At 40.8% G+C, this 15,751-nt stretch overlaps 1 protein-coding gene across 2 annotated transcripts in view; it reads right to left on the bottom strand.

Annotated features, from left to right (window-relative positions):
* The window catches only part of EXOC6B (exocyst complex component 6B), a 449,074-nt gene that overhangs the window by 242,763 nt on the left and 190,560 nt on the right, over nt 1–15,751 (bottom strand). For both annotated transcript variants that reach the window (XM_084627625.1, XM_084627626.1), the window contains exon 7: nt 7,496–7,672. In XM_084627625.1, the coding sequence (XP_084483751.1) occupies nt 7,496–7,672 (177 nt within the window). The remainder of the gene's footprint in view (nt 1–7,495; nt 7,673–15,751) is intronic.

Genomic DNA, 15,751 nt, shown 5'->3' with positions numbered 1-15,751 from the left:
CTCCTTCCTTAGAAGTTTTTAAGGTCAAGCTTGACAAAGCCCTGGCTGGGATGATTTAGTTGGGGATTGGCCCTGCTTTGAGCAGGGGGTTGGACTAGATAACCTCCTGAGGTCCCTTCCAACCCTGATATTCTATGATTCTATGCACACCACTGTGACAGAAGGAGCTGACCTATCACTGTAGTAACTCTACCTCCCGAAGCGACGGTAGCTAGGACAAAAGAAGCATTCTTCTGCTGGCCTAGCCACATCTCCACCAGGTGTTTAAGTCAGCACAGTGGTGGATTTTTCATACCCCAGTACTGTAGCTATGTTGACCAAAGATTTAAGTGTAGACCAGGCTACAGAGCATAAACTCCTCAGGCAAGAACTTTCTCTTGCTATGTGTTTGTACAGTGCTCAGCACAATGGGGCTCCCGTAATAAATCTACAGTAGTAATGGGGGAAGGGACTTCACCTGTTCGCAACATATAACGACCAAATTAACCAATGATTTCCCATGAATTAGACTTTAACAACAAATAATTACTCTTCTTCGATTGTTAGCAGTCCTTGAAGCCATGGCTGGTGGTCCACAAATGAAATATTTTGCTAACGAAGAGGTGCAGGTTGGGGGAAGCAGAAGGGGAGTTGATTCACAAAAGGAGTTCTCTTACAAGAGCACCCCACAATTTTTTTAAAAAAAAATCTCTGTATTTCCTTAAAAATATTAAAGCCCAGACATACACAATATAATAGCTATTGCTCTAGAACAACTGCAGACCCCTGATCAAGACCTTATATTAAGATTTAAACTGTTTATCTAAAGCATTTTCAGACAATCATGCACAAATTCTATAGAATATTTGTTTTAAAAACCACACACATCCTTGTGGAGGTGTTCAAATCCTTTACCCTCTTGTGCAGGGTGTTAACCTGAGATTGACTTAATATGAGGAAAAGAACAGACTGTTCCCTCCACACAGCGCTCCAACTCTAAGGGTGAATGAAATAACCCACCCAGCCTTTTGAACTCTTTTCAGACTCTGTCCACTGTATGCTTTTGCACGTACAAAGTATTTGAAACAAACTACTGTGGCAAATTTAAAACACTGCCCAACAATCTGCATTGTTTTCTACTGCACTGGAACAATACATTTATTGCTCTCCTAGCAGTCATTAGCTTCCCTGGGTAGTTTCTTGCGTAACTTTCACCGCCTCCCATCACAAAAAGACGCTGGCCATTACAGTTTTGTACACAAACCCTACCGGAATTATGGTAGGTTGGCAAGAGACGCCCTAGAGAGTGATGTCTGTACTACCTCATGTTGCTTACGAACTTGCCGCTCTGACAATACTTACTGCAATACAAAAGCAAAGCTCAGTACATATAGTTTGTGATGGAATGCCACATACTGGCAGGAAAAGGAAATGAACAATCACTGAAAATCACCCCTGAATAGCTAGATGAAGAGTATTTTAGACACTGAAGTGAAGAACAATACCACAACCAACATATATCTGATTACGGTGTGGAATCTCTCTTTGTAGCACTCGTTTTACTCTCATAGATAAGCTTGTGTTTCTGAGGTTTGAGGAGCAGCAGAGATGTTTCTAAGCTTGCAGTGAAAGAAACCTAAAGCCCCCTTTTAATAAAAAGGCCACTACACTCTGCCATCAGCACCTCAGTCTCATCTCCTTTCTCCACTTTCATGAACAGCAAGTGCATTCCATCCTTAACCTGAAATTTTCCTTTCTTCAAACAGTGAAGCCCACAAACTCTAATTCTGGTCTTCAGCACATTTGCAGGATGGGAGGGGGAGGCAGAGCCGTCAGTCCCTGTAAGCAGCCCAAACCCTTCCATCTGGGTTAACTTGGGTTACCTTCTATGACTCAGGATTCTAGCTGGCTTAACCTTTATAACAAATTCTTAGCTCTGAAACAGACATACATTGACTTAGGTGACAGCTAAGGAATGCTCTGCTTTTTTGTTTTGGCCCCAAGCTTGTCCAGAATTGGCTGTATCTATGGATATTGCTACTTGTAGATAGAAAGTTTTCATGTAAGTATGGATACATTTTTCTGAACCTCAGTAATAAAAGAGCCACTGATCTTTCACTCTGGAGTTGATAGGAACTGCTTTTTGAGAACTTCCGATGGGGAGCCCATTACTTTGATTACTTTTTTTTTATAACCTTCCATTCAGGCACTATATCTACAATACACCTCTTCAAAGTCCACATCCACTGAGGTTTAAATATCATTTACAATATTTAGCAAACTCATAGGCAGCCACCCTACATCTCTCTGCATACAGTGGATAGATTCTCTTGGCCCAGAATGAGTTCACTAGCCTTAAAGACGAAGCTCTAATTGCTAATAGAGGTACTCCGCTCCTTGCTTTGTACAGCTGCGACATGTATCACCTAATCCAGATGGATATTGATGGTTTGAGGCTTTTAACCCCATGTTGGGGGTAGTACACAATAATGCAGATTTACTACATCTTCTTGTGTGGTCTAGGTGTACTTCAGTTGCCCTATGAACACCTAGACCATGCCATAGTTTAACCTAGTAATAAGGGCTGGAGCTATTCTAAGCACCATCTTATCTGCATGAACAGCGCAATACTGGAGCTAACTGGAGAGTCCTTCAGACTCACATTCTACCAGCTGAGGTTATGCTGACAGCAAGACACTCTGATTGACTGGAAGTAACGACAGGTTTCAGAGCAGCAGCCGTGTTAGTCTGGATTCGCAAAAAGAAAAGGAGGACTAGTGGCACCTTAGAGACTAACCCATTTATTTGAGCATGAGCTTTCTCAAATAAATGGGTTAGTCTCTAAGGTGCCACTAGTCCTCCTTTTCTTTTTGGAAGTAAAGAGATATCTCTCACAAAAGATTAGCATGGCTTTTGCATAATTATTGATGGAGACAAATTAAAAAAAAAGAGTGGTGCTCTCTGGATCAGACACAGCTGATTGAGAAGTCTTCCAGGAGGAACTATTAATGTTCAGATGCAAGGATTTTTTTTTTTCAGTCTGCCTGCTCCAAAAATGCTGACTAAAGCCAACACATTTATTTGGAGCATTGTATTTTTTATTCCCATAGCCAGGCATGCTGGGTACGAGCAGAATAATCCCTTGGGCCTACCAATGCAGCATTTGGATTCCTTCTTCTGGAAGTTCTCTGACACTAAGGTGACAGGCACCAGTACAAAATCTGAAGTTCAGGGTTTTTTGCCACCTTGTTATCATCCTTAGATCCAAAATCATCCATGGGCAGATTTAAATGATCAGATTCTACGACTCTAGGATAAAGACTCCATTCTCCTTAGTCTAACCCACATCTGCTCAGCCAGTCTGCCCTGATATTGTGCTTCTCATTAGCATGCAGGGAGGAAACATACCAGATTTGTTTCTCTATTAAAGGATCTGGGATCTCATCCTTCCTCTCTTTTTGGCCACCAGATCCTTTGAATAGAGCCTCTGGGTCCTCTCCTTCCCAGGGAGGAGAGGACATGCCTTCAATGGAGAAAGCCAATTTACTATGCACCCTCTTGGAGAGGGTGTGTGAGGTCTTTGCCCTGTTTGAATATGGTCTGCACAGCTCTCTCTTATCTAACTGAAAAAAGGAGAATAAACACCAATCTACACTGGGACACATCTGATCACTGAAGGGAGGCTCTTGTGCACTAACTTCTCTCTCTGCCATTACTTAGCATTTTGCTGGGTGGGAGGTATGTGCTCTATTTGGACTGAGCACCCCATGTGGGTGGGGAGTCAGAATGATCCGTGGGAGCAGAAAGGGCCCACTCAGAACAAGAAGGGTAAAGAATATCTAATCTAGCCCAGACTGAGTAATTCCCAGATGGTCTGAAGCACTACATTAGGAGTCAGCTACATGGGACGTTTCTGAGGAATAAATCGCCACCACAAAATGTCCTAGCCACCAGGCCTACTTGCAAGGGAAGGGTGATCCCCACTGAGGAAAGCCCAAGGGGAAACACTCCTGTTTAATTGTGAAGATAAATGGATGAAGGGCTAGAGATGAGTCCTAGGGCCTCTCACTGTCCTTCTCCAGGCTGAATCAGTGTCTGCCGGCTTGGTCTCTTTCCAAAGAGTAGAGAGAAGTCCTGGACTGGCTTTTGTGCTGAACCAGGGCTGCTGCTGCAGAGGGTTTCAGTGGCCTTTAGTCTATCTGCCCTTACCCTACTGTTCCCTGCATGGGAAAGGGCTGTCTGACACTTCTCCTGGCTTCTTTGTCAGTGGTGCTCTGTTTTTCCCTGGGAAAGGTAAGCCTAAAACAGTCCCTCTGGGGAGAAAGTGATATGGTGCAGAAGATGCAGAGCTCCCCTATGCACTCCACAGGGTGGAGGAAGAAAAGTGCAAGAGGAGAAAATCTTCCTTTAAGACTATTTCCTTGGCTGCCTTGGTTCCTTCCTTTTAAAGAAGCAAGGTGGGGACAACCCACCAGAGTGCATAACGAGATGGTGGCTTCATACAAAACAAGCCAACATTGTTTATTCACCCTTGGGGCTTTTAGCCCTAAAAACAGTCAATTAGTTTGACTTGAATTTGGAAAATCCGATCTCGAATCCTGGATACCCTAACCTTGGCAGCAGGTGGTCTGATTTCTGCCTACTTGTGAGTGTGGAGACAAGAAAAACTGAGGGGGCTCTTCAAGAGGAGAGGCTAGGGATGCTTTCAATGACTAACAAGTGTGACTGTCTCCAAAGCTGCAAGCAGGCTTACGGCCTTACTGAAAAACATGTTCTTAATATTTTACTCACATACAATTTCCTAGACATTTAATGGTTGCATTTCACTGTGCTCCCTTCCAGATGAAAACAGCGGTATTTGCACTAATAAACTATTGTTTCCTTTCCAAAGAGCTTTTTTTCTCCAAGTTGAAGAAATCCGATTAGGATAGTTAAAAACACTTCCTCTGCCTGCCCCTGAGGAACTGCTCTCTCCAAAGAGTTAGTAAGGAAACAACAAACAGGAGCTGCATTTTATATTCATGCTTTATGATTCTAAGCAAACTGAATAAACTTTATTTCTTCACTTGCTTCTGACAAGGCACCTAGCCCCTGCCATTTTCATTAGCACTCCCTCTGGACACACTTCTGTTTCACTACTCATTTCATCACCAAGGACAGCAACTACTCATTTATGCTCTGAATCTTGTTTCTGCAAAGACATTAGTCCTGTTGCCAATTTAAACGAACTATCTTCCAAAAGGTATCATTAAACCAGGAACGAAAGCTTATTTACTAAGAATCTAGAAATGAAAGATCTCTTCAGTCATCCATCATTCAGTCAATGCAAAACTATTCCCTACTGTAAGTTTACTAGTGTTCTGCCAGCCTACCATTTATTTTGCCAACAAATGGATCTGCCACCACTTCCTCCGAGAGACTATTCAACTGCATAATAAATGGAACTGTTGGGAAGTTTCTCCTAAGATCAGCCTAAATTTTCTTCTTCCTTAATTTCATCCCTGTCTACTGATATTATAATACTAGTTTTGCTTTCCTAAGTAATTCCTCTCCCTCCTTGATATTTACAACTTGCAGGTATTTGTAGCACTGTGGCACATTAGTCTCAAATTCTTCAGCGATACCAACCACTTTCTATAGGGCACCGGCGTCTTGTTCTGCAGCCAAGTGGACGTTCCACGGCAGCATGGAATGCAGACAACTATCCAAGAACATAAAGGTTGGGGGAAATCAAATATTATGAGTACATTTACAGGTTTGTATTTATTTCCTAAAAATATACCTTTCCTATTCATTCTCCTTATGTTTAACTTCTGTCCAATTTCTAATTTGCTGTAGGATCAAGTATTGGTGCAACATAAAAAAACCAGAGGGCCTTGCCACAGCTTTGAAGATCAGTGTATTACCACATCTTCTCACTGCTATGAAGGGACTGACGCTCTGTTCTCCTTCCTGGCTGCTGGCATGAAAGGATTGCAGCACAGTAGGTAGAAAAAGGGGCTGCCTGTAGATAGGATGCTTGCTTATATTTGCAAAGAAATGTGAGTAGGCCCAAAAAATTATTTCCTAAAAGCAAGCTTCAAATAGTCACGTGAGACCTCGTAAAACGTGAGTAAAGTGAAGTGAGACAATTTAAAAGCAAGCTGGAGATAAACAAACCCCATGTCATGTTGTAAACATGTTTTGGTCCTATCTGGCTTATACAAGTGTGAGCTGAAGTGTTAATATTTTGGAAAATGCTATCTATATTGATAGTAATTGGTACTGCATTTACGCAGATACTAATTAAGATTATGTTTAATGTTAAACAGCCAATGAGACCGAAAATATTTAATTATGATAACAGAAATACAGATATGGTAAAAGGTGGATTCAATGTTAACTAATTAAGGGGCAATATTATAATTGATTATAAAAAGGATAGCAGGCTAATTTTAGATTAGGCATGCCCATCCACCATCAAGATCCCTTAGAGAAAGGATTATACCCATTCTCCTCATTTAGGGACTGATCACCCCTAAATGCATCATTTCATCTCAGAATATGAGTACCAGTGCAGTGTATGGTTAGTTTGTAATGCCTGTTTGCTTAACTACCTACTTTATAGTAAATAAAGTTTGCAATTTTATCACTTACTGGGTCATTCGCAGTCCTCCACTAAATAATCTGTAACCACTCTGAAGGCTCAAACCATAACGAATTAAGTTTGCTTTTATTCCTTATTTTTAAAATTACTAATTTGGAACACATAAATGTAAGGTTCCAAAGAGGGACAGGCTGGAGAAAGATGATCATGGGGAGAAGGCATCAAGTTGGTGAAAAGGAAGCGCGGACTTAGGGGTGGGGAGGCAACAGCAGGAAGGGAGATTATGCATTCCAGGAGCATGGGCCAGAAAGGTTGTATATGACACAATATATTTTATCTACTGGCAATAACGATTAAACTTCAATGGAGCTACGCCAGTAGAGAATTTGGCTCCTAATCGGTAGAAAAAAGAAGCAAGAGATTCCAAAACACTGAAAATTCTACTATGTGGCTCAAGTTTTTAATGAGACAGAATCTTTATAATCAAGTTATTTAAGCCTCTGAACACAGAAAATGTGCTTTCATTGTCAGCCAATATATACATCAAAGCACAATTCCACAAAGGCCACAGTATCTGTTTAATGGACTTTTTTCCTTCTTTCAAATTTTAAATGGCTATGTAAGACATCAGACTATGATTCCTAATAAGTGAAGGACTGGAGGAACCATCCCTAGTACAGAAAAGGGTAGTTCACTCTGTTCTCATTTTAATTTTTGTCCTCTCCGCAGAGATTGCCAGTTGGGATGTCGTCCATAGTTCACTATGAACCATACTGAGAACCAACTACTCATTTCATATAGTCCACTAAACATCTTTCCATGATACGAACCAATGTAGGGCAAATATGAGCTGACAAACTGGGATGTGAAATGTCCCATTTACAATGCCCTGGGCCATCCAATCTCCTGGTTTTTATATTATATGGGTACCTCTTCATCATCTTCCTCATCTTCAACATCCAGGATCCCCGAATCCTGTTCAGACATGGGGCTAGTGTTTTTCACCTCCAGATCTGAGCTTGCACAGACATCTTTCTTGTATTTCTTTCCACCACCTATCCTGGGATGCTGAGATACAATATTGTCCAGGTTTCTTTGCTGCTGGGCCTAGAACAAAAGCAGATTTAAAAGTTATGATGACATTCAATAATTTATTAGTTTGGACGAAAAGATGTAATCGTTCAGAAAATGCTACAAATATGAGACAAAAAACAAAACAAAAACCCACAAACACATGATGGAACTGACAATTTATTTAACATATTTTCTAACCTAGATATTCCAAACACCAGAAGACTCATTTCAAAACCATTCAGGTGATTATGTATTAATGCAAACAATATCATGACCGTTCACAAATCACAATTCCAAACCCATCATGCTGCCATATTGATCTATTTATAACACCAATGGAGAGATATTAGACCACAGGCCATGTGGTGACTGTCACAGGATAAATTAAAGGGCTGACTTAACTGTTGGATATGTTCCTCTATTCAACCCATGTGAACAGAAAGCCCTCCACATCTGGACCCCAGAGATTCCTGAAAGCATTTTTGTGGTACCCCAGGAGAATGTAATTGTGCACTGTTAATTTACATGATCTGTAAAGGTACCCAACTGGAATTCTCTCAGTGAGATAATAACCAGGATTCAGTACTGGAATGGATGAACCAGTAGAGATCCCTTCATAGGAAAATTGCTATATGATTCTATGATCTTGATCTGTAGGAAGTGTTACAACCAAAGGTTTGTTTCTAGGGAAGGATGTTATGCAAAAAAAAGCACACATCTACTAACCTGAAACTGGGTGCGGATTTTCTTTTTATTAGTGAGCATAGTATCTGTGAGAGACAGGTAAATTGCTTAGCCCCAAATGCCAAAGTATGTTGTAAGAGGGCTTAAATTCAAAACTGGGATTATACATAGGTGTTACGCTGTCCTATACACAACTGCAAAGCCCCGTTTAATCTGCCACAAAAAAAATGCCTGCCCAGCAGTAGAAGAGCTGATGCTATAGATGTGGACTGATATCTTGCTACAAGTAGAACTATATCAAGTATTGCCTAAACATGAAAACCCTGTTGGGATACACTGGATTCTCCAGAATGTCCTTCCCAAAAGAGTTTTTGTTTGGGGGTTTTTTTAAGCGTAGGTTTTCCCCCTTTCAAAAACAGATTCACCTCATACCTGCACTGACTCCCTGTGCCAGATTTAATTTCAACAGGCACCCATGTATTTAACTGCATCTCTGCACCAGTGAAAATCCCACTGGCCACACATCACGCATGGGCAAGATACACATAGAGCACTCTTATTTATTCTGAGTAACTCAATACACAAACTTTGGAGACAGAGGACTACAGAACCAAGGTTTCGGTTGTTAGCGAGAGCAAGAGTGATATGCACTCTACATTAATGCAAGACCCATTAGAAGAGAAAGGGGACATTTTGATTATATATGTTTCCGCAATGGGGGAAGAGAACAGAAGGTTTCCAAAATCCAAATCTGAAGGCATATGCTTTAATGAATGCATTTTGTAAAAGAGTGCATGGATGTAAACTTTCTCTTGCACGGTTTGCAACACCAGGCATTGCAGCTGTGTGATACTGTGAAAAACACGGAAGAGAACCGGATTAGAAACCAAAAGATTAATTTAATCTATTGCCACTGCCCAAACTGAAGGAAAAATCAGGCAAACAAACAAACTATATAAATAGTGAAAAGCAAATTAGGGTGGTTAAAGATTTTGCTTTTAAACATCTAAGGTGTCAGTATAACAAGTAAGGAATGTATTTTTAAAGTATGATTTTTATTTTGACAGAGTCTCTTTAATGTCAGCTCCTTTTTAAAGCCTGGTTGTGCAGAAATTTGCAGCAGACAGAATACAGTTATTTTATCCATATTACAGAGATAAGGCTCTTTGAAGCCCATATATTTGCATGCTACATCACTTTATATTTGATGCACAAAATACCCCAAGATCTGCTTTACGTCACGAGACTAACATACTTTTATGATGTACATACATGTAACACAATCTACTCATTCTTAATAGATAAATGCAACTGTTCAAATCAAAGGATTTTAAAAAAAAAAATCACAGTTGGCACTGGACGTCATTGCCTAAGAAAGTAGAACGATGGAGTTAAATGCTAAATGCCTGGGAGCTACTTATTGTACTGTGCAGTAGCACAATCTTGACCTCTAGTGGTTGGAAAGCAGCAGAAAAAAATAATTAGGTTAAGCTTCAATGAGAAGAGAAAATGATTGGGCTGAGATGAGCAACAAACAGCACAGAGACCATTCCAAAGAGACCTAAGAGTGAGACTCAAGGACAGATTTTAGCAAGACTGTCCCAGGCAAAAGTCTGTCCATTAGCATTGCACAAGAGAAATCCTCCTGGTGATTGTGACACTTCAAACAGGATGAACAACTGGGAAACAGAGAGGCAAATTCTGCACAGAGTCTCTACTTTACTAGAAGCTCTACTCCACATAAACCTATTGCAACGTCATATACCAAGGATTAGGCATCAAAAAGGGGACTATGCTTTTGTTCTTTCCAACGTTCAATCCTGGACTTGTTTCTGCTTTCAGATACTCTGATTCAAGCCAAAGCAACTCATCGGAAGTGAATGAAGTCCTCAGACAGAGACAAACACCTACAAGATCTCTATCAAGCATTCTTACAACTATAATACCCACCTGCGGAAGTGAAGAAACAGATTGATAGAACCAGAAGAGTTCCCAGAAGTCACCTACTACAGGACAGGCCTAACAAAGAAAATAACAGAACGCCACTAGCCGTCACCTTCAGCCCCCAACTGAAACCCCTCCAACGCATTATTAAGGATCTACAACCTATCCTGAAGGATGACCCAACACTCTCACAAATCTTGGGAGACAGGCCAGTCCTTGCCTACAGACAGCCCCCCAACCTGAAGCAAATACTCACCAGCAACCACATACCACACAACAGAACCACTAACCCAGGAACCTATCCTTGCAACAAAGCCCGTTGCCAACTGGGCCCACATATCTATTCAGGGGACACCATCACAGGGCCTAATAACATCAGCCACACTATCAGAGGCTCGTTCACCTGCACATCCACCAATGTGATATATGCCATCATGTGCCAGCAATGCCCCTCTGCCATGTACACTGGTCAAACTGGACAGTCTCTACATAAAAGAATAAATGGACACAAATCAGATGTCAAGAATTATAACATTCATAAACCAGTCGGAGAACACTTCAATCTCTCTGTATGTCACGCGATTACAGACATGAAAGTTGCGATATTACAACAAAAAAACTTCAAAACCAGACTCCAGCGAGAGACTGTTGAATTGGAATTCATTTGCAAATTGGATACAATTAACTTAGGCTTGAATAGAGACTGGGAGTGGCTAAGTCATTATGCAAGGTAACCTATTTCCCCTTGTTTTTTCCTCCCCCCCCCCCCCCCCGATGCTCTTGTTAAATCCTGGATTTGTGCTGGAAATGGCCCACCTTGATTATCATACACATTGTAAGGAGAGTGATCACTTTAGATAAGCTATTACCAGCAGGAGAGTGGGGTGGGGGGAAAGAAAACCTTTTGTACTGGTAAACACCCATTTTTTCATGCTTTCTGTGTATAAAAAGATCTTCTATACTTTCCACAGTATGCATCCGATGAAGTGAGCTGTAGCTCACAAAAGCTTATGCTCAAATAAATTGGTTAGTCTCTAAGGTGCCACAAGTACTCCTTTTCTTTTTTTGAAGTGCTAAAGTGAACTGAATGTAAATGATACCAAATTGAAGCCTAAGGTTTCTATGAAAATCTCCCAGATTTATAGAATCATTTTCCCTCTTACCCTTTTTAAAAAGAGTATAAGCAAAATTTTCTCCTAATACAAAATTTCCCATGAAACGTTAGTCTTTAAAAGATCCTAAAATGGGCAGTTCAAAGAAAAATTGTATAGGAAATAAATTAGTGACATTGGTCAAGGGAGAGGGGAAAAAAATAACTCAGTGGAGTGAGCATGCTGAAGGTAAATGAGTCTGCACTTCCACCCTCTAAGCTTTAAAAGTATTCAATAGGTTTTAGCATATTAAGCTGAAATACAGAATTAATAGCAAGAGAGGCCATATTACCCAAAATCTCTCTGAACAGAGATCAGGTGATACTCCCTCCCACCGTGCACCACTCGTAGGTGACTTACCTTTATTTGGACAGAGTGCAGGTAATTACGTTTGTTTCTGCTAATAAGTGCAAAAGTATATTTGTTAATTAGTGAACACTAGACAGGTCTGAACCAAAATCCTACAACCAAACAATATCTCTCTAACAGGAGGGGCAAACCCCCCCAGACCTGATTATTCCCAAACCTGGAAGTTCTAAGCCGAGATTCAAACCCAAACTTTCCTGAAGTGCAGGTTGTTTGGATTCAGCCTACTAGAGAAAAAGGAATTTCAGCAATGAATTCAGATCCGAACCCAGCTCTGAGGTTCTTAATGTGGTTTTAGTCCAGGCCCATCTTTATTAAAAAGAATTTCCCCTTGTATTCTCTATTCTACCACTGCAGATCCACGAAAGGCAGTTAGAGAGATTCCCATAATGACTAAGAGCATCTCCTCATGTAAGAAGCAGCTGTATGCTTTTATGAATTACACATAAGTCTCCGATCATAAAAATAAAACGCTGTTCAGTGCTACATTTCCTAAAGGACTAACTCTTACTTCCTTCACTTACACCAAAAAACAAAAACCACCACATACATTACACCTAACGAAAGCAACACAGCCATAGCTGATCACTTTGAAGTACATTCCTGTACTGCTACAGTGCTCAGTCTTGCTAAAACACTGATCTGATGCTATGTTAGCTTGCATTTCAGCTATGTTAAAGACATTCTTACAGAAACGCGACAATGAAGTTGAGAATTAGTTCACAATGCTAAAAGAAACAGATTCTCTTAGATCTGTAGTCTAGATGTTACACTCGAGCTCTATAAAGTACATGCCAGAAAAAAAAAAAAAAAAAAAAGATTTGCTTTGTGTGTCTGTGGGGTTTTTTTTTTAATCTTGGCAAGACACAAATTGTACTGAAGTGACCTGTAAGTGAGAAATATCAAATTTTCTGAAGACTTGGGTGAAGTCACCAAGGTTTCAGTTTCACCTTGCGTGAGAGAAAAGCAGGGAGAGGCCCAGAGGAAGCTGCTATGGAGAAGTGTGAGTTTAACTGCCAAGGAGCTCCATTGCTGCCTGCACCTTACACACACATGCACACGTGTGAACACACTGCCGTCCCAGGCTCTGGCTGGGAGAAAGCTGGACAGTATGTTTGACATTGCACATAAAGGAAGAAAAATGACCTGCATCAGAGGCACATTGGGATTTTAATGTTCTGTTTCACATAAAGGCATCTGTAGGGAGCCCAATGAAGAGGCACACGTTAGAAACCACATCAAAGTGTAAGCGACACTCCAACAGGACCTCTGAAAATTGGCCTGGGGCCAAGGTGGGGGGCCCTCAAAAAAACCCTTTTCTTTTGGTGTGGTTTACATGAAAGCAAGTGCATTTTTCTATTATTCTGTAGAACTGCCTCTATTACACAGAACTATCCATCTCTGTACTCTCTGCTTAATGTGACAATAAAAAAGAGGGAGGTTAAGAAACAAATGTCTGTTCACAACGCACATTAAATTTAACAACCCACGTAGTTTAAATTCCCTTTAAGCACAGTCATTTTCATCTGCTCACAAGGCTAGTGCAGGGGCAGGCCAATTTCATTTGTGCATACCAACAGCTGCGCAACTGACCTGATCAGGCAAACTACAGCCCTTCTAAAAAGAGCACCTGTTGGGGGAGGTGGGAACTGGATGGCTCGGGTAATGCGATACAGAGCCTACCACCCCTAGGTAGCAGGATCAAAACCAAGTCACTGATGACCTAAATGTGTTAACCATCAGATGACTAGTCACTGCTCTATGGTCTGAAACAGGTTGGAGATTTTTGCTCAGTTCCACAGTTGGAAAGTGTCCAGCTAAACTAAAAAAAACTCACACAACTGACACTAACAATCCTTGGTAGGTTGAGAGAGACCACAGATTGAAAAGACAAGGAAAATAAGCGATCTTCCCATTCTCAGTGCTTGTCCACACTGGGAAGCTATTGCGAAACAAGCTTGGGTGTGAATTTAAAGCACAAGAGCTATTCCTCATTAAATCCCAAAATGGGCACACTTATTCCGCACTGATTTCCTTTTCGCAGCTTGGCTTAAATCACTTCCAAAGTGGACAGCTATTCTGCAATTGCCATTCTTGGCTATTTCGCCATGTCCACAAACACTTACAGGTGACACCTCCCAGCCAGAGTAGAGCAGTGTGGGGTAGTGCTAAATTCTCAGTGAAGGTGTAAAAGGAAAAGGATAGTTACCCCCCACGCACACAAAGATCACCCTTAACTAACAGTTCATAAACAAGTCTTCAAGTTCTGGAGTCCAGCCTTGTACTTTTAGCTTCCAGATCAAACTCTCATGAAGAGTAAGATTTCAGGTAAGTGTAACTACCTGGGAGACTTACAACGAACCAATGGGTAGGGATATGCTACGTGTCAGGCCATGCATTCCTTTATTCGTTGCCTGACAAGGCCCTAGCAATGTTTTCCTTTTCAAATATATCAGCAACTTTAGGAACTAACAGTTTTAAACAGCAACACACCGATTTTTTTGTATTGGTTTGCCAGCGCTGAGGGCAAAGCATGTGTCATCTTCACTCCCATTGCTTCCACCCCTCAATGAAACTGACAATGTTTACTTTAAAATAAAGAATCTAATTAGCTCTTTCCTGATGAGATAGTAGATATGGCACAGCAAAGCACGATTTATTATTTAAACAGGGCTGAAGTATTGTTGTGGTTAGCTTTAGTGGTTTTGATTAGTTACTGAACATTTGCTGCTGTGATTGTTTTATGGACCCCTCTAATGGACTGAGATGTAGAACTTTAAAGAATATCCCTAGGAATGGAATACATATTCCTTAAAACAATATTAAAAAAGCAGACTAGCTACAGGGGAAGAAAAAAGAAAGTGAATAAAAAATGATAATGTGGCTGGCTCTCTGCCAAAGAACCATTTGAAAGTTATAAAATCACTCTCAGATCAGATCAAAGCGTGTATTATTACTGCAAGGTGTAAACTCAACACATCAACACAGCTTCTGTTAAGTTTCAACTAAAATGCAATCACTTGTCAGGACGATAAGAGTTTTTGCCTATCTGCTTTCTCAGCACTAACTGGTTATCATGGAGTGCAATTTGTCCAAAGTAAATCTGACAAAATTCACCATCAGTGCAGGAAACGGGGCCCAAGAACGTGATTTTTACTTGATGTTTGGTCTTAAGAAGAATTTTGAAAACCCTAAATCACTGAAGAGTAAACGCTCTCCAATACCTCAATGTTAACACCAAGGACAGATTCTCCTGCAAATTCCCACTCTCCTCTCCCCAGTAACGTGATCACCACACCCTCGCCCATCCCATTGCTGAAATCGAGATTGTGACGCTGATTCAATACAAGCAACTGCAAATACTGTACTCAGTATGGTATAATAAATGTGCACTGTTCATGTAGACTTTCCGGATCAAGCATAAAAAGAAAAGGAGGACTTGTGGCACCTTAGAGACTAACAAATTTATTAGTGCATAAGCTTTTGTGAGCTGTAGTCTCTAAGGTGCCACAAGTACTCCTTTTCTTTTTACGGCTGCTACTCTGAAACCTGGATCAAGCATGGAACGGACAACCAGGAATCTTGAGTTCTTTTCTCAGCTCTGTTACTGACATCGTTCGTACCCCTGGGCAAGGTTTTTAACCTCCCTCTGCCTCATCTTACCCATGTATAAAATATAGTTACTACTACATATATCCTCATAGGGTGTTATAAGGATTAATTAGTTTAGGTTATTTCAGGGTTATGAACATTTAAAGCTCTTTATAATCACTGAATACTGCTCACCTGTTCTCTGGGACACCTACTATAAAACAGTACGTAGAGAGATTGATTCTAGTAAGACTCACTCAGATACTAGCTAAGGGGTCGGCAAACTTTCAGAAGTGGTGTTCCGAGTCTTCATTTATTCACTTTAATTTACGATTTCGCGTGCCAGTCATACATTTTATTGTTTTTAGAAGGTCTC

Source organism: Lepidochelys olivacea (assembly GCF_965140295.1).
Source record: "Lepidochelys olivacea isolate rLepOli2 genome assembly, chromosome: 4".
Taxonomy (NCBI): Eukaryota; Metazoa; Chordata; order Testudines; family Cheloniidae; genus Lepidochelys; species Lepidochelys olivacea.
The sequence above is the reverse complement of the archived record's forward strand: the minus strand, read 5'-3'. Positions and strand labels throughout refer to the sequence as shown.